Consider the following 20,751-nt stretch of genomic DNA (forward strand, 5'->3'; position numbering starts at 1 on the left):
TGACAAAAATAAATGTGATGAGCTTGGGACTGATGGTAAAAAAAAGTTAGAAATAGGAAGCATGGAATGAAAATATGAATGAATATGAGGCAAGCAACTAACAAAAGAAGCATTTTGATAGTGAGAGAAGTATTAAGATATATTTTTAAAAAGACAGGAATATTGAATAAATATTTTGTCTCTAGTCTCACTGAAAGGGTACCAAAAAGAAATTGACAACAGTGAGCAAGGACTAGAGATAGCAAAAATAACTTAAAAGAGCCAGCATGGATTTCCAGGAAGAAGGTCTTGTTGAACCAACATTACTGCATTATTTAAAGAAGCCACAGAAAAGTATACAAGGGCAATGCAGTTTGCAGAGTTGACATAAATATTCAGAAGGCCTTCAGTAAAGTGCCATGTAAGTGAAAGAAGGCATAATATCTGGCCTGTAGAATTCAAGGCCAGATGGCAGATTTGATTCAAAGATGCCTAACAAACAAAAAAAAAACAGAGGATAGTCTTAAATGACTTTCTTAACCACCACAGACAGTGGTAAATATCAATAGGAATTTATTATTTTTTTGTCAAATTAGAGCCAGTGTAAGTTAAGCTAACAATGTGAGATACTATACCAAAATACCAGATATAGACAGGGCTGCAGAGTGAGTGGGTAAATAGCAACTTAAATGCAATATAATATGTATTGTAAGGAGTTTCATTTTGATAAGAGGAAATGAAAAAGATACTTATTCCTTGGATGGTAATGAACTAAACTTAGTAAAAAATCTAGCATTAGACATACATTAACCAGTAAAAGCGTCAAGATAAACATAAATAATGCAAATGAAGTCCTATTTTTAGAGAAATAGAATACAAAAAAGCGCATTGTCCACCATATTAAGTTTATGTATGACAGAGGTTACACTACACTTGGAGTACTAACAGGTTGAGTTTCCACACTACAAAAAGAATATTCAAATAATGTAGAAAGTGTAAAAAGGACATATAAGGATGTTACCAGAATCGAGAGCATGTATCCGTCTGTAAAGTGTGAAAAAGAGGTGTTCTTTTTTACACTTTTTTAAAAAAAGAATACTACAGAAGATTTGATTAAGTTCTATAAAAATATGAAATGAAATCATAAAGGTGGATGTGAATTAATTATTTTCAATGATATTGAATTCAGGAGTGCACATAAACAGGACAACAACTAACTAATCAAGTCAATTAATTTAGGAGGAATTTCTTTACAGGAAGAATGATAGAATGATGAACTTGCAACCTTCTGAAGTAATGAAGTAGAAAGAATTAATATATTTGCAGGGAAGCTTAAGACATTCATATGGAAGAAGGGGATAAAAGGAAATATGGCAGTTTGAATGGCACTAATTAGAATGGGAAAAGACTCGTGTGGAGTATAAACACAAATAACTGCCAATTGGCTGTATGATTTTCTTCTGCTTTTCAAGTTGAGCCAAATCAGTTCCTCCGCTCTTCTGGAAAAAAAAGCAATTTCTTGATAAACACGCATGTGGCTCTGTAATTAAGAATGCATAGATTTTCTATGAAAAACTGAAATGAGCTGAGGATATAAAAAGGCACAGGGAGAGCTTTTCAGTCAGCTGATCATAGCCACAACATCTCCATGTAGCAGCCGGCACAGCTGCCTTATTCCTTCTTTGATGAAGTGTGCCATTTTTCTAGTACAAAGCTGCTCATGGTGGTTTTCAAAGGGTCTGCACCGTCTATAAATTCTGAGTTGGGGTAGTATTTAATAGGACACCGTCTCCTCAAACGTTGCTTCATTCTTTCTTCCAGTTGACACAGCTCCTCTCTTCCAGTATAATTGCACCCAAGGGGATGCTTATTAGGAATTCTTCATCTAATACCCAGAGCTTCTAACTGTGGTCTTGTTAAAAATAAATTCCCAGTGGTCTCAAATTTTCACTGACAAATACAACTCAAACCAGGTTCAGCAAAAAGCAGCTTTTAAGAAAGCAGAGGCACTGGCATACCTTCTTCATGGGCCCAGGACAGGTCATCTGAGATGTTAACACCGAGGAATTTGAAGCTGCTTATTCTCTCCACCTCTGACCCACCATTGAGAACTGGCATGTGGTCACCCGACTTCCCCTTTCTGAAGTCAGCGATTAGTTCCTTAGTTTTGTTGATGTTGAGCGTAAAGTTATTATTGCGGCACCACGTAACAAGGTGTTCTATTTCACTCCTGGATGCTGACTCATCACCACCTGTGATGCAGCCGACGACAGTGGTGTCATAGGCAAATTGGTAGGTGACATTGGAGCTGTACTTAACCACATAGTCATGGGTGTAAAGGGAGTAGAGCAGGGGGCTCAGCACTCAGCCTTGAGGTTCACCTATGCTTATGGTCAAGAGGAGTAAAATAGCACTATTCTGAGGAAGAACAAGGATGTTCTCCTGTGTAGAGACTAACATTGATCCCTCAACTAAAATCATTAAAATGGTTTATCAGGTTATTATCTCAGTGCCATTAGAGTACTTTAAGTACACATTTTCCTGTATAACAAATAAATGGCCTTCAAAAATGATTCATTGGTGATGAAATTCTCTGGAAAATCCTGAGGTTATGAATTGTCCCATATAAATGCAAGTTCTTTCTAGACAATGTGCTCCTAACAGCATTGTAAATGTGTCAGTATCTCTCTCATTTACCCTTTTACGATATCGGAAAATAGTTAGAAATGTAAACCAACAAATAAGGTAGTTAATTGATGAAGATCTTACAGGGTCAACCAGCAACCTCTGAAAATTTGCTCACACATCATGGCAGACCAGACAAATCAACTTGTCAGCCACTGATGCAAGGTATTGAGGAGTTGACCAGATAAGTCACATGACACAATCTTTAAAGGGTGGATAAAGTTAAAGCAATAATTATTGTCCACAAACTGCGTCTTGGATACCGCACAAGCCTCCATTGAAATAAAAAGCACAAAGGGGAAACAAAGATCCAGATAATTGTCCAGTCTCCCTGAGATTTACTTTGGCACAAAATTCTCCTGGTACTTAGGTTGAAAGGCTGTCCACCCAGATCTGCTTCTAACTGGTGTCGTTCTCATGGGGTACATTTCCAAACTGTGGGATTCTGGTATTGCATGTTTAATGGTACACCCTCTCATATCTCCACATCTGCTCTGTCAAGTATACCTCTTCTGTGGTCTTTCTGAGATGGCACTGTTTCCTACGATCCAGGAGACCCTCCTCCATTGTGACCTTGGGTATCCTGTTGTTGAGTTTCCTCTCCACTCTGCCAGGTCTTCTGTTAACCTATTGTGGGTTTCATCCCCACTGCATCTTCAACTCTCAGCAGTGGCAGTAACAGGCCCATATTCCTTTTTCTGCCTTCAATTATCTTCCCACTCTATTTTGCACTTTTGTTTCTAACAGACTTTCTTTGTTGAGAATAGGGTTCTAGTTCATCTGTTCATAAATCTTTCCACAGGACTATTCATCATTCCCTTGCTCTAGGTTTTGCAGAAGGTTTCTCAAATAGAAGTCTGATTGTGATGATTTAACCTTCTGCAGCCACCTTCACGTGGTCTCTGCTTTTGAGAGAAGTGAAGAAATGTTAATTGGTGATCAATTTCTCAGTCCTTTGAGAACCTGAAAAGGTTGCCTGCTCTGTACTACAACCCAATATCTATGATACCACATCTGACACATTATTCATTGAGCTTGCAAATGACCACTGATGATGAGTATTCTATCTCTAAAAAAAAATTGAAAATGATCTTCCCATCTAGACGAAATAAATCCGGCCCAGCTTTGGTCCAGCACACATCTGTCCGGGACTTGATGAGCACAAAGCATTTCCTCTGGTTGGTTCCTTCTGAGAGATCTGCATTTTGAGAAGTCCCTGATTTCCCCAGTATATGCTTTATCACTTAATGAAAGTAACTGTTCAATCCCAGTTGTGTGAAGTGAATGGGTTTTATGATAGTGTTCCTTCATAGCTCAGGAACAATTATCCTTCACCTCAGATCAAGTAAAACTGAGCACCCATCTCCATTTCATGTGCTGTATGGAAGTATAGTCTGAGAATGGGTTCAACCGCAGTGTCACTTTCCATCCTGTCTTAATCACTCACCAGGCACCATGGCATATCGTCTTGTCTGGTAGATGCCTCAGTTTCCTGCATCAGTGGTTTATTGGCTGAATTTAATGGAAAATTGAAATATGTCTCAAAATGTTGATTGTCCCAAGCTCAATATTCTCAGTTTCCCTTGTGTCCTTGAGATAGCCTCAAATGACAGTATTGGTAACATTAATATCTTTGCCCAAACATTACTGAATCCTCACAAGTATCCTCTTGAGTGACTTATGATCATTACCACAAACATAGTTCTCCTGTATTTACTGGTGCAACATCCACAGTCCATAGAAAAAGTAACCAATTTGTGCATAACATTTCTCTGCATGTGTCTTGTATACGTTTCATCTGACCCTGCTGTAAGATTGTTGCTTGAAGACGCTCCAATAGTTAATGAACAACAGAAAGTGGTGAACTCCTGCAACGTAATTTAGGCTTAGCATCTCCTTTACTACCTTGACTTTATTTGGGTTTAGATCACGTCTGGTAATCATGTGAGTGACTTCCTTCATCCTAGTTCATCTGAACCCCACAGCTCACATTTTCTTGGCTCTTGTCCTACTATGCTCTCAATTGGGAAAGATCATGCACAGCATTCAGTATTCCAATTCAGACAGTGTCTGAATTTCATAGTTCCAACAACTTTTACTTCTAACACCATGTCTCAGTATCACTCTCATTCAGAAACTAAAATACTGCAATATATTTTGAATTATCATCTGTCAACAGAGATAATTTATTAATTAAACACAAGTTTATGACAAGCTGTATTCTTTCTGCAGAGACTGCTTCTGGAACTTTCTCCAGTACTTTATTACAATGTCGGCACCAAATAATCAAATGACACAGTCCTTCAAAGGGTAACAACACTCAAGTAACAATTATTGCGCTCAAGCCGATATTACATTTGACACCTATGTTGCAGGGAACACACATATGAATGTTTTCAATTAAGACCAGAAAGTTGGTTAAAACAGATTGCATCCCAGAAAATACCCAAAAAAATTCCAAGTATGTAGACTCTAATTCAAAACATGCCAAAAGTGTCTGGTAAATTTTGGACTTTGTATATTTTAAATTAACTTGAATTAGTCTGAAACTTGACAAGAATTGACAATACAAAAATTTGTTTTTCTATAGCATCCTGCTCAATAAATTATGAAAATAGTATACCATGTAATAAGTAATTCACTTTTGGAGACGAGTGATGGTTGCTACAGAGGAAAATACACCAACCACATTAGTTGCAACAAGATAATTCAAACAACAACAAAATGAGTATAATTTAATTTGTTTTTGCAGAAGAAATGAATATTGGTTAAATTATTGGTTGAACATTCCCATTCTCTTTTAAACCCCACCATCAGAAATGTAACTCAGAGTTCTAAGGCCTTCATTCTCCATTTTTGCCTGTTATCCACCTCCATTCTTGTGCTCATCCTTCTGCTTTATCCTCAACTCACCTCAACTGAAGCAGCTTCTTTCATGCTTCAGTCTTCAATGTGTAGCTGTTTTCTCTCTTTTGTGTTCTCCACCTTCTTTTCTCAATTACATCGATGGCCAAGTTGATTTATGGCAGAATAGGACAGATTAACCAATTAAACACTTAAGCTGTTTCTGTCCATCTTCCTCTTTTGTTCATAACTATGGATATATTACCTTCCTAAGTAATTCTCAATAAAACCTGGAGCAAACCCTGTTGTCAGTTTCCATAATGTGACATCTTTTGATGCCGTGAATGGAGTTTCTGGTCCAGTAATAATGATTCCTGTGTAGTGGATTCTTCTGCACCCTTTTTTTTCCTGTTTGAAACTGAATAAAGTTTATTAAAAAGCACAAGAGAAAATGATCCCTGAAATCCTGGATGCCCCAAGCTGAAGCCATGCCACAAGTCATTTTTACTGGTACAAATAGATTCCTTCTTTCTCCATTACAGAATTTCAACTTCTGATAGTGTCACTGACCCTAGTTGAAATACGTATTTTCAAGCAGAGTTTGCTGATATTGAAAGTACTTTTGCCGCAGATATTAGAGATTTTTCAAGAATACTGCTGAAATGGTTGATGATTGATGACATCCATCAAATCCTGCACCTAAGTGACCAGCTGGACAAACAACAAAACAAGTTCTGGGTGTGGGCTTAAACTCGTTTTATTAAAAAAAATGCAGGCACAGGGGATTGATGAAGATATTGTGCTCAGTTCTGGTCGCCTCACTACAGGAAAGATGTGGAAGCCATAGAGAGGGTACAGAGGAGATTTACAAGGATGCTGCCTGGAATGCGGAGCATGCCTTATGAAAGCAGGTTGAGGGAACTTGGCCTTTTCTCCTTGGAGAGACAGATGATGAGGGGGGACCTAATAGAGGTATATAAGATGATGAGAGGTATTGATAGGGTAGATAGTCAGAGGCTTTTCCCCAGTGCTGAATTGGTGGCCACAAGAGGACATAGGTTTAAGGTGCTGGGAGTAGATATAGAGGAGATGTCAGGGGTAAGTTTTTTACTCAGAGAGTGGTGAGTGGGTGGAATGGGCTGCCGGAAACGGTGGTGGAGGCTGATACAACAGGGTCTTTCAAGAGACTGTTAGATAGGTACATGGAGCTGAGCAAAATAGAGGGCTATGGGTAAACCTAGTAATTTCTAGGGTAGGAACATGTTCAGCACAGCTTTGTGGGCCGAAGGGCCTGAATTGTGCTGTAGTTTTTCTATGTTTCTAAGATTGTTCACAGGTCAAAATCCAATACTCAGGAAGCGGCTTTTCCCAGATCTCCAGTTCTCAGGATTTCATGTGGCTTTGCATCCAAGCTTAAAGGAATTAGAAGATGCCAGATGTATCATAATCAAAGATGTTCATAGCTTAAATTTGGCCCATGAACCACATCTTGAGCGTGATTGTCACTATATATTCACAAACTACCCACCACTACCATCACCTCCCCATAACCACAATACATCCCAATAGTGACTCATTGGTTATTAAATGAGGAAACTAAAACTTCAGTTTTGCAATTTGCTGCTCTGACCCTTTCTGTTTTAGGTGAAGATGATCCTGGAAACTTAATTCTTTAAGCACAAGAAATAGTTTGAAATAATTTTATAATGTCCTTGTAAAATTAGAATTCGGTAATTATTGGGATTTCGTTCTGTAGAAATAAAAACAGAAATTGCTGAAAACAGTAAAATTTAGGCAGCATAAGTGAATAGAAACAGCATAAATGCTTTAGGTCTTTCATCAGAACTTCACCAGACTACATTACACAAGTATTTCTTATTTGAACAAAATATCTTGCCAGGGATGGTGTACTTCCTTTGCAATTAAGATGAGCACAAAGAAGTGTAACCTGTATGACATCCACAGATATAAATATTAAAAGGCATTTCCTGCTTTCAAGTATAACTAGGTAAGTTTAAAGCAAGCAACACACATATGTAAATAAATAGAATAATCAAATCAATGACACATGCTTTCTAATTCAGTTGTGCCGTGATGGAATATGTATGTCACACATTTGATGTGCACCTTTGACTGCTGCTAATAGAATGTCTAAGTGATAAGCTACTTAGAAAAATAACCTATAATTATGACAGTCACACACAGTTCTAAAGATTTCCTGAAGTCACAGATGTTTGAAGAGAGTTAGATCAATAATTTTAGTGCATTATTACTGGCTCCTTATCTTGAGGGGAATATAATGTAATTAGAAGGTGTTAGACTGAAATTTAACCTTATTAGTAGTTCCTAACAGGATTCAATTTGAAGAGTTATTTTTCTTTCTGGTTTAAGAAAGGAAAATATCCCCTTTCAAGGTAAAAATATAAACATACAATTAAAGCAGTTTTGGATTTGAGGGAATAATGTGCAGCTATTATTTGAGTGGGTTAATCCATTTAGTAACATAATATTTCGTGAACAAACCTTTTTGCTTATTTTTTGAATATGCTATCTATATTACTTCCTATCTATCTATACTACCGCCACATTGGCCTGTGCAGGTCTATGTGAATCACCTTTAGGTACTGAATGAGGAATAACACAATACTCAGCACAGTACTCGTCAAACATTCCTCCAATACCACCAAAAACTCAGTAACTAGTCACTTATTTTATTTGATGTTCGTTGAACATGCTGTGTGCAAATTTAGTATGTAAATAATATGTACTAGACTTCAAACTTACATCATTGTCTCTGAGACACTTGGGAAAATGTGAGGTGGTAAAAAGTGCAACATTCACACAAGTTATCTACATTCCTTTAATGACTCATTATTCCTTGATCAAGTTCCTCATAATTTTTTATACCAGATCTCCACATCAATTATCCTTTGAGCAGACAAATTTCCAGACAGAAGGGAATATGAAAAGATTACAAGAGAAATCAAACAACAGTTAGGGAGGCGAAGAAATTTTCCCTCCCCAGCCCACACAATCTTTTCACATCCCAAAATCTACCGGATAATTTCCAGTTCCCCCAGCACCCAGATCATTTCCTCTCATACTGTGGACCCAACTGATCCACCCAATATTCCACCTCCACCAGTTTATTGTCCTGCAACACCTCCAAGCTGATTCTAACATGCCCAAAGCTTTTGATGGTGTGTGCATTAGAATTGGACCCTTGCAACTTTGCAACTAACAGCACTGCCATAACTCTTTTTGTCAAATCAAGTTGCAAAAAGATGCTCTCTTTACAACTTTTACTAAATAAATAAATGTCCTTTCACAGCTAACCATTTAAATGTAGTCAACTAATCAAAGTGGTCCTAGACTATACAAGAAAATAAACAATAAACTTGATAGACTGGAGCATACTTACTATCAACTGGAACATTTTAGGATGAACTTACTGTTCTATTACAAGACTGTAATTTGTATTTTGTGTTATTTTACCCTAAAACATTAAAAATCTGTATTTCTATATAAAAAGAACATAAAGATAATTAAGATAGAAATTTAGGAAATAATTGATGAATTAATCACATTTGGATTTCAATGGATTGTATTCATTCATAATAAAAGAGTTTATGGATAAGATAGCAAAGGCACTATTTTACACGTACATGTATAAGAAAATTATTCCTGTTAGATACCAGAGGGCACCTAATATTATTCCAATATTTGAAAAAGGAATAGATCAAGCTTGGAGAACTATAGACCAATGAATTTAATTAAGAGAAAGAAAACATTGCGTGAGATAGATATAGAACAAAGCTTGCAAAACATGGGAAGACATTTCAAAACAAAGGAAGGCATTAGACTGCTCATCTGACATTACTGCTCACAATCCACCATATCTGGTTCGAACTAATTGGCCCTCTACATTCTGGAGTCCATAGGTGTAGTCTGAGCAGTGACAGGACTGCTGACTGTGCATTGCGGAGGCCCCTCCCCTGAAAAGCCACTAACAGCTTTTGACAGCTGCCAATGCTATTCAGAGATATTTGAAATCCACTAAACAAAGTAATTAATTTTTTTCAAAGCATTTTAAAATTTAAAAAAAAGAGTTAACTGAACATAATAAGTAATTAAAACCATTAAAGGAAGGCAAAATATTTTTATTTTAAATGTAATAACTTATTTTTATCATTGCCTCTTTATCCTATGACTTTGATTCCTATTTAAATTGAAGTGGGTCTCATCTCCTGTGTCAGGCCTGATCTGGCGGAGGATCCAAGAGATGATTTTCTTCTGAATTTGTTCCCAGGTCCCGGGCCTTCTGTATTTGGCAGAAAACCTGTATGGAAGTCTAGGATTTTTATTGGGTCAATTCGGCTTATATTCGCTAGCATTTAGAAGATTGAAAGGGGATCTCATAGAAACCTATAAAATTCTAACAAGATGGTAATGATTAGATGCAAGGAAGATTCTCAAGATGGGGGGGTACAACCTAAGGATAATGAATAAGCCATTTAAGACTGAGATGAGAAATTTAATTTCCCTGGGAATGGTAACCCTGTGGAATTCTCCATTACAAAAAGCATTTGAAGCCAAATCATTAAACATATTCAACAAGGATTTGGATATTTTTCTAAGGGATAGAGGGATCAAAAGATAAGGGGAGAAAGCTTGAGCAGGATATTGAATTTGGATGATCAACCAGGATCATATTGAATGGTGGAGCAGCCTGAAGGGCGAAAGGCCTACTTCTACTCTTAGTCTTTTATGTTTCTATGTTTTGTTGTTTAAATGATAAATGCCAATGGTTCTGTTCAGAGTTGTCAGAAACAGCCAGCCTATTAATAAACTTGCAGAATAGGCTTGTAATTAATTGTTAAGTAAACTTCCATGTGAATAGTTGCAAGGTAATACATTTTGACAGGCAGCTGGAGTGAGACCATAGATCCTGTGGAACATAAATGTCTAAATGGGCTAAAAATAGCAGATACATTTTTAGCAACAAATACACAAATAAATGTACTGATGCAGGTTAAAATGAATGCATGCATAGCACTTGACTTCGATTCTTAAAGATGGAATTTAAAAAGAGAAGTTGTGTTGAAGTTTTGTCAAACGTTGACTAATCCAATGTTCTGCTCTTTATATAATGAGAAGGTGAGTGCCAAAAAGCATTACTGGAATTATACCAAACCTGAGACGTTATACAAATCAGGCAAAGATGTGAATAAGTTTGTGTTCTCTTCTGCAGAAAAGAGATTGAGGGTCTTCTGATAGAGTTCATCAAGATTATGGAAGGGTTTGATAGACAAAACATTCCCAGTTGTTGGGGGAAGGAGGTGGGAAAAGGGGATCAGACAAAGGGCAATTAACAGAAGAAAAACACCAATATTTAGGGAAAGCTTTTTCTTTAGCCCAGCGGTTAGATTAGGTACAATAAATGGGAAGCTAAATAATCATATGAGGAAGAAAGGTGCACAGCATGAACATAGTCAGGAATGTGTTGGCTCCAAGGGACTTACTAAATATAATTTAAACCAAGTAATTACTTATATATGTATTTATAAAGTGAAAAGAAGAATGGTGAAAAATTAACGGAACCGTTAGATGGACATGTAACAAGATAGTTTTGTTCAAAATATGTAATCAAACTTGGAGGTTAGAAGACTTCCACATTCTTTTTGTTACTATTGCAAAGAATCAAGTTGGAACTTAGCAATGTGGATGTGTCAGGGCATTGCCATGAACTTACACATCAGGTCAGGACATATCCATAGAGAGAGAAATAGAATTAATCTTTTATCAGAACTGGAAAAAAATTAAACAGATTTTAAAATGGAGGGAATGGAGGGAAGGGCAAGGACAGATGGCAAGTCAGATGCAAATTGGAAGGTCTGTGATAGCTGGCAGGCAGCTGAGATTAAGTCACAAAAAATTATCACAATGGAACATGAAAGACTGTGGTGTCAGACAAGTGAAGCAACAAAAGATTGATCTGGAAGACATGGAAGTGGAAGAAGCAAAATCATTATCTGAAGTTATCAAAGAGAAGTAACATGAATGTTGCAAATCAAAATGATGGAAATGCACATTATCTGAAATTGTTGATTATGTGCCTTGTCAAAAGATATTGTTGGTGCTTATGAGCTGGCTCAGTGGATTAGTGTAGTAGTGCAATAGGAAAAGCAAAGTGGGAGTGGACCTGAAAGCTAAAGTGATAGATACCAAATGGTGAAGTCATTGTGGACTTTATGGGGGTGTTTGTGAAGTGGCCACTAACTCTACATTTTATTTCCCCAATGTGGACAAGACTAAATTGTAAGCAGCTTCAAGTCAAAGAAGCTTAAGCATTTAAGAAGTGTCTAGATGAGCACTTGAATCACCAAGGCAATAGAAAGCTATGGACCAAGTGCTAGAAGATGGGATTAATATGGATGAATGCCCACTGATTGCCATGGACATAGTAGGCTGAATGGCCTGTTTCCATGCTGTATGAGTTTATGACTCTATTGTCTATGGGTCTCATTGCCTACAAAGCTCACCACAATACAAAAGTTTCCACACATTTCTGAGATAGCTTCATTTGTTAAGGGATGTCTGATGGGCTCTAGGATGCCAGTAGTTACATTTTAAGAGGTTCTGAATAATAATATTTTTTTAAAAAGTACTAAGAGCTAATTACTGGATCCCAGTCTAACCAGCAAATAACATGTTAATATATTTATTAAGCATGATCTATAGTCGTTTAAAACTGGGTTACGAATATCTTCTAGATTGACACTCTGATTTAAAATGATTTCTATTCTTGATAAATCTATTTTCCACTTTTAATCAAACTTTACCATGTTTCAGGTTTGAGTATAACAAGGAATAATTTTAAAATAATTTTCTTTTAAATTGTGTTGCAACATGCATCCTTGTGGTCCTTGCTAAAGACAGATTTTGTGTTTGGGGAAGTGCATTTTTAGAAGAAACTCTGGGTCAGGATGGGAATCATTGTTCAAATGAAAAGAGAAATTAATTGTCCAAAATTGTGTAATATATACTGGAATCACCAAGTGTATCAAAGCTAGAAACTCTACCTCCATATGTAAGGTTAATGCATTATGATGAGTTTTCATTTAGGACATCCTGTTTGGTCTACAACAGATTTCAGTTTATTCTTCTAATATTAAATTAAATCCAGTTTAACAATAGTTAATACCTGAAATGCTATTTTATGACGTGGAGATGAGTGCCATTGAATTGCTCACTTTTACAGACTGTATTTGCGTTAAGGTACTAAGTTTGCTTATGGCATCTCAGAACAGTTTGTAAACTGATCCCAAAATAGAGGATTTGTTCTTCTATGCCTGGCAGGATCATGCAGCTGACCACTCAACATATACTTTCTTATTAGCTCAGTAAGAGATGCCTTCTTGCATGAAGTTTAAGAAGGTGTCAGAGGGTGTCTTTGTCCCTTCTTGTTTGTGACAATGTCAGTTCAGGGCAAACTGGGGCAGCCAGGACAGAGACACTTGTTGGTTCAATGAACTTTTAATGATTTACATTGAAAACTCAATGTTCTCAAATTTAATATAATCCTTTACTCTCATCTAAAAATACCTTCCATCAAGCTAAAGGTGTTTTAATTCAGAAGGTTTATTAATGATTTCAAGGAACTGATGAAGTTAACAGTACATAATGTGTATGTGTCTTTCTGAGTATTATTTGTTAAATATATGATTTTTTAATTTTCTATCAGGCAGGCCAAGTCAATCCAATAGTGAAGCTATTTGTAGTGAACCTTTATGGACCAACTCATACCCTTGAATTAATGCCACCAGAGAGCTTCAAATCCAAGTAAGATTCAGTTCACAATCACTCTCATTTTATAGTTTTGAGAAGATTTATATCTTTTAGTCAAGTTATAGAATTACCACATGTGTATCTGGATCGCAGCTGAATGATTGTTTTGGGATTCAGTTCCAGTATAGAACAATCACTCAATGAACTAACCTTCCACTCTTTTCCCTTGCATTTCCCTTATTTTTCCCTTATTTTTCCCTATAGCACAGCTTTCACTTATTAAGTTAGTGAGTCTATTAGTCTGTCTTTGTTAATGATACTGTCACGTAAAAGTTAAATCAAATTTCCTTAATCCATTCTCTTACTTTTCATTAAAGGACAGCATGTAATAAATCCAATACTTTTCCTTGGTAACAGAGCTGTGATAAGGAAGCCAATATGATGAGGCAAACCTCAAATATAAAACTGCCAATTGCACAGCAATAAATATTGGCCTCACCATCTGGGTTGACACATAGGCAGAATATCATAGGAGGCAGAATCCGAGCCACTGCAGTTGATTTAAAGATTGGTGTCATTCAGTCACCAAACTACACAGAAAATATTAGCTACTGAGATTAACCTGCTTCACAGCTTCAAGTAACTAGGCAGCAGTGTGTGCTAGCCGTTAGAGGATAAAAGGAAAACCATGGTCTCCTTTTCTGAAGTGACCCTGACCTCAGTGATTAAGTTCACAGTTACATTGGTACAAATGCTACCTCCCATGACATCCCGCAATGTGTCAACCTGAATAGCAACTGCAAAGTTTACTGCTGTGCACTCAGCAACCTACAATTTTACCCTTTTAATGCAATCATCATCTGCTACTAATCATTGTAGATTTTTTTTATGTTTCTAGTTATAGTAATTGATTTATTACTTCATAAGTTTCTGTGCAAGTTACTTGATTTGTCAATATTATAATTACAAGCAGCAACTTATGCCTGTGCAAAAAGTAGATGGAATATTTGTTTCTAATGATTAGATGAATCAAAATAGGGACTCAACAATCTGAAATTCACATGGTGATTTATTCCAGGTGAAGACCTTTTCACATTTTTACTTTGATCAGGGTTCTTGCTGTTTGATGCACTAACCAGCTAGATCTATTTCATGGTGTCACCTTCAGTAATATTAATGTATAAATTAATAAATCTGTTTCTATCAATTCTGAGATTACATCTCTTTTCAACCAGGGAATATTATATCACAATGGTAAAGTGGGTCAGCAACACCAAGACAGTAGTAAACTGGTTGAACAGACCTCAGAATGTCTCCATTCTTACTACATGTGAAATAACAACTGGGGCTTGTTCTAAGGTAGGACATTCTGCTCACATATAACCAGTTTGTAATCTGAATTGCAGTTGAATACTAAAACACATTAAAGAACACTTCCAATCAACAAACAAATTTGAGAGTAAATGAAGGCAATCAAATCGCACAGTTAAATTGAGGTCAACTTTATTTTCAACAGTTAAAGTTCTATCTTTCAAACATTGTTGAGCTTTCTCTTTTATTTAACAATATTGATGAAAATTAGAGACTACAACATTATGGTCCTTCTGAATATATCAGTGTTCCAAATTAGTGCGATTAGTTAAGCATCGAGGAATGTCACTCTTCTTCTTTAAACTGGTGTTTAAATTAGCTGTGTATGCTTACTAAAAGATTGAATGTTCTTCTTACTGTAACTAAATAGAACTTACTTTGCTGACCTTTGCCTCTGAAAACAAGCATTGGTCCAGCGCAAGTATTATTTGCCGTTTTTTTGCACCAGGGTATCTGAATCATCCAAAACCGATTGGTGGGAAGAGAATTGGGTCTGTGTCTGTATATGGGCTAAGCATTTCTTTAATGCAGGGATGATGCTCGTATCTCCCAGCTCAGTACAGAGATGGCAGACAAATTTGAAGCCGTTAAATAACTCCAATAGGGTAGCAGTGGTTCAGGGGGAATGCTAAAGATACATGGGTGATAAAATAGGGCTAAAGGCCTAAATCTTGACAGTCTAAACAAGATTTAAGCCTTATGTCTGTTTACCTCGAGAATTTCTCTATGAATTTGGCTGTTCGCAAGCTATAGTAGAACCTATGTGATGATTGTTTAAATGGCTGAAGCCTCATCCAAACTATTAATACAGCATATCCACCTAGAATATGTATCATTACTCATATTGTTAAGTGTTAAAGATTGGATACAAACATATGCATAACTTATGACCATTTACAAACCTAGTGGCTCATATGGTCAGATATTCTTCCAGATAGATTATCGAATGTGTTTTCCAAGCCTCTATCATTTCATTCCTTTTCTTTTACCATTTTAGAAGCATGAAGCAGTCTCTGAAGTTTGGCTTTCGAAACAGGTGAGGAAAACTGATTCAAGTTAATTCATCAAAAACTAGAGTTAATGTGGGTGAATTTATCAACCTTTCTTAAAAGATGTCAAATAAAAAATTGGCCAGCAATGTGATACAAACAGTAATACGCTTGTGTTTTGCTTATAGGAACATAAGAAATAATAGAACATCCTGGAATCATATTGTTTAATGATAATGAAGTTGTTAACAATCATAACTATCAACATCTATCAATTAATCTACATAGTGGAAAATCACCATGATGGATAGCTATGAGTTCAAGGCCACCTGTTTCTGCTCAGCATGCTAGAGTTACTATATATCATGACTCAAATTATTCTATATTGTATCTGATACCATTTCCAAAAAGAAACAGGGTGGCTTGATTGTACAGGGTTGCAGGATGTGGGAGATCAGGGGTTGGATGACATTGAATGGAGATGGAGATGGGGGGTTTACAGCCTTTGTTTGAGGGTGGAGGGGGAGTAAACAGGAACTAGCTGTATATTAGCATCCGGTGGAAGATGGTCAGGGGACATTATCATTATCATACATTATCCTACATATCCCTGACACAGAAATTTGATAGGAAATGCCCTGTTCAAATTTTGCAATGGGCATGATTTGAACTATTTATTCCAGATTAATTTAAATTTCCATCACATGGTGCTATGAAAACACCTAGGTTGAATCTGTGGACCCACATCCCTACAATCTATGGGGTGTAATTTTATTTGCTGGGGGAAGAACTGTGCAACTAGAAATCAGTTATTTCCAGAAGGTGTTCGATAAGGTGCCACAAATTGTAGCGTAGCGGTTAGTGTAACGCTACTACAGCACCAGCGATCAGGGTTCAATTCCCGCTGCTGTCTGTAAGGAGTTTGTACATTCTCCCCGTGACTTCACAGGTTTCCTCCAGGTACTCTGGTTTTCTCCCACATTCCAAAAAATACGAATGTGTTAGTAGGTTAACATGGGTGTAACTGGGCGGCATGGGCTCGTTGGGCCGGAGGGGCCTGTTACTGTGCTGTATAAATAAAGTAAATATGAGGATGCATGGAATTGGGGGTAAGGTATTAGCATACATAGAGGATTGGTTACCCAATAAAAGGCAGAGAGTTGGAAAAAATGGGTGTTTCTCTGGTTGGCAATCAGTGGTGAGTGGGGTGCCACAGGGGTCGGTGCTGGGCCCTCAACTGTTCATGATATACATTGACAATTTGGAAGAGGGGACCAAGTGTAGTGCATCTAAGTTTGCCGATGACAGTAAATTAAGTGGGAAAGCAAATTGTGCAGAGGATGTGGAGAGTCTGCAGAGAGATATAGATAGATTAAGTGACTGGGCAAGGGTCTGGCAGATGGAGTACAGTGTTGGTTAATGCAAGGTTATCCACTTTGGAAGGAAAAATAGAAGATCAGTTTATTGTTTAAATGGTGAAAGATTGCAGCATGCTGTTGTGCAGAGGGACTTGGGAGTGCTTGTGCATGAATCGCAAAAGGTTGGTTTGCAGGTGCAACAGGTTATCAAGAAGGCAAATGGAATGTTGGCCTTCATTGCTAGAGAGATTGAATTTAAGAGAAGGGAGGTTGTCCTGTAACTGTACAGGGTACTGGTGAGGCTGAACCTGCAGTACTGCGTGTAGTTCTGGTCTCCTTACTCGAGGAAGGATATACTGGCTTTGGAGGCGGTGCAGAGGAGGTTCACCAGGTTGATTCCAGAGATGAGGGGGTTAGCCTATGAGGAGAGATTGAATCGCCTGGGACTATACTCACTGGAATTCATAAGAATAAGAGGAGATCTTATAGAAATATATAAAATTATGGAAGAGATAGATACGATAGAGGCAGGAAAGTTGTTTCCACTGGTAGGTAAGACTAGAACTAGGGGACATTGCCTCAAGATTTGGGTGAATAGATTTAGGATGGAGATGAGGAGAAACTGATTTTCCCAGAGAGTAGTGAATCTGTGGAATTCTCTGCCCAGGGAAGCAGTAGAGGCTACTTCATTAAATTTAAATATAGACACAGTTAGATAGTTTTTTCATAGTAGGGGAATTAAGGGTTATGGGGAAAAGGCAGGCAGATGGATCTGAGTCCACAGCCAGATCAGCCCTGATCTTATTGAATGGCGGAGCAGGCTCGACGGGCCAGATGGCCTACTCCTGCTCCTGTTTCTTATGTTCTTATGCCTATTTTACAACCTGCATTTTTTTGCATTTAATGGAAAATAAATAGGTGATCTGTTTACTTTAGTTTGATCCAGCAATAAAAATTAAAATTTATCCCCACATATTTCTCGTTCTCTCAGAAATACAATTAAGCCAGTTTGCAGCTTACTCTATTTAACTCTAATACTTTATATATTATTTAAAAACTAATATTCCAAAGCTTCCTCCATGTGCAGTAGTACAGATAATGCTGCTGAATTTGGATTATCATCTATTTTCTGAGGTAGGTAGGCCAAACATTTATACAGCTCTTCTGTTAAACCAAGCAGGATTGAATACTGGCAGCTAAACCTGCAACTTTTAAAATAAATCAAACAAGCTTAACACTCTTGCCAAATTAGAGAATAAAAATCTCCACCTATTACTCTCGAGCACAACAGCCAGACTATTTTAATGTAAGTGAAAATTGCATTGATAGGTTAATACAATACAGTGACATAATTTTATATACTATACAGAAAGCTGAATTATATGGGAAGCTAATAAATGAACATTTCATTCAGTGCTTTACAATTAGTTAACTTGTCAAGTCCCCTCAGAAGAGCAAGTCCAAGTGCTCCTTCCAGACATAACACTTCCTTTTTTGATCTTTCATTTGGTAAAGATTTGATAAGATTATTTTGTAGATTAAAATAATTTGTGCATGGAATGAAAAACAAATAATTAAGAAGTTTTTTGTTTGGGAATGTGCAGTTCTTTATTTATTTGAAGCTTAAACATGCAAAAATAGTGACATCTGCTTAATAGTCCCAACATAATGAAAATTTCTTTCCAACCAAGAGTCATACATGGTCATTTCCAAGTAGCAACTTCCTCCATAAAGCTGTCACCAATCTCATCAAAGAGTCCCTACACCAAGATAGACAATTCCGGGTGTAAACCCTGCCACGTTACGGTCAGAACTACCTCACCCACGAAAATGCTGAAAAAACTTTGACAGATAGCTAAGCCAGGTCTTCATCTTAACCAGTTGTCAAAATAGTGTGAAATGTTTTTAAATGGAGCATCAAATTCATTACCAACAGTCTGGAAAAAGTGTGCATCTGGTGATAAAGCTAATCCATGACTCAGTGGAATTGTCTGGGTAATCCAACTGTTAATCAAGCTTGACAACATTGCTTTACTTGACGTAGATTAAATTGAATACACAATTTGTGTATTACTACCTTTCACTCCTTCCGCTCCATGCATTTCTGGTGAAAATACCCAGCTTGAATTGAGAGAGTCTTCCATTGCTCCATAATTAGATTTTTTACTGTATGTATTGATGTATAAATTGACATTATCAACTCTACAATTCCCTGCTCTGACCCAGACACACATCTCACCCTGATACACAGTTGTCAACAGACTTACTGCCTGAAGTTTCTAAACCCAGTGATGTGTCTGAATAGTTGTAAAGCGCCTAATTGAAAGGTGAATTTCTTTTTACTGAGTTTCCATTGATCTTCTTGAGCACAGTGTAAGAGGCCAAGAACAAAGAGATCAGATGGGGAGTGTGGCAGAACATTAAAATGGCAAGAAACCTCAACCCATTTCTCCTCTGTACAGACTTCAATAACCAATAGGTTTATAGGTTTAACTTCTGAGTAAAAAAGAGCATATTCCCTTCATGCAGCCCAGTGATAGACAAATAAAATAGATAAAGTTAAAGGATAATCAATACGTAGCCACTATTTAAAAGAACTGTGAATTGATTTTTTAGAGTTTTATCTATTTACTGGTATTCTTGGGTCATGCTTCCAGACTGATGGAGGTCTTCAGCAAACATTCACCAATCTGTGTTTAGTCTTAAAGGAAATCACATTCTGAGCTCTGAATGTGAGATACTCAATTGAAAGAATATAAATCACAATTTCACCTGGCAAAGGCATTTGGGACCCTATAGAAAGGGAATATATTCAATCCACCTTTATATTGTTCATGAGATATTTGAGAAAGGTCCTGACCTACTAAAGTTGAATTGCAGATAATAGTTCTGGTAAAAAAAGAAAACGGTAAGACTAGTAAAATGGTAAAGTTCTATAAAAGCAATTCACATTTCTTTCAACTTGTGGCTAGATATTGATTATCCTTTAACTTTATCTATTTTATTTCTCCTAGGTCTTATGAGGGAAGTAGTCTATTTTACTGAGAATTTAAATCTATAAACCTATTAGTTATTGAAGTCTGTGCCGAGAGAGAAAGCCCACAGTGAAGAGAATAGCATCAAACTGCAGGTGGCCTAGAATAACGAGAGAGTGTCACAGCAGATTGAACTTAATGCAGAAAATATGAGATGTTGCATTTTTGGATACAAAACAGGGAAAGGCAATATAAACCAAGTGATCCAATTGTAAGGTGGATACAGGAATATATGAGAGATCACATGCACAAATCTTTGTAGGTGTCAGGAGAAATCAATGAAGTTGTCAAAAAAGCACAAGGGATCTTTGGCTTCAACTATCAAGACAGAAGTAAAAAAAAGTTTTGGTAGAACTTTAAAGGTTATAGTTTAGGCTGCAATAGATAAGATTTCTTTATTAGTCATATGTACATCGAAACACACAGTGAAATGCATCTTTTGCGAAGAGTGTTCTGGGGGCAGCCCGCAAGTGTCGCCACGCTTCCGGCGCCAAAATAGCATGCTCACAACTTCCTAACCTGTATGTCTTTGGAATGTGGGAGGAAACCGGAGCACCCGGAGGAAACCCATGCAGACACGGGGAGAACATATGAACTCCTTACGGACAGCGTCCGGAATTGAACCCAGGCCGCTGGGACTTTAGCTCTTACATCACACTTTAAGCAGTATGTCATGGCCTTGACATGGGTGTAAAGATTTAC

General features: G+C 37.1%; 1 protein-coding gene across 2 annotated transcripts in view; it reads left to right on the forward strand.

Moving 5' to 3' along the window:
- The window catches only part of LOC127580749 (inactive dipeptidyl peptidase 10-like), a 547,404-nt gene that overhangs the window by 458,924 nt on the left and 67,729 nt on the right, over positions 1 to 20,751 (forward strand). For both annotated transcript variants that reach the window (XM_052034610.1, XM_052034700.1), the window contains 3 exons: positions 13,253 to 13,350; positions 14,532 to 14,655; positions 15,665 to 15,703. In XM_052034610.1, coding sequence (XP_051890570.1) covers positions 13,253 to 13,350; positions 14,532 to 14,655; positions 15,665 to 15,703 — 261 coding nt within the window. The remainder of the gene's footprint in view (positions 1 to 13,252; positions 13,351 to 14,531; positions 14,656 to 15,664; positions 15,704 to 20,751) is intronic.

This window comes from Pristis pectinata, chromosome 1 (genome assembly GCF_009764475.1).
Source record: "Pristis pectinata isolate sPriPec2 chromosome 1, sPriPec2.1.pri, whole genome shotgun sequence".
Lineage (NCBI taxonomy): Eukaryota > Metazoa > Chordata > Chondrichthyes > Rhinopristiformes > Pristidae > Pristis > Pristis pectinata.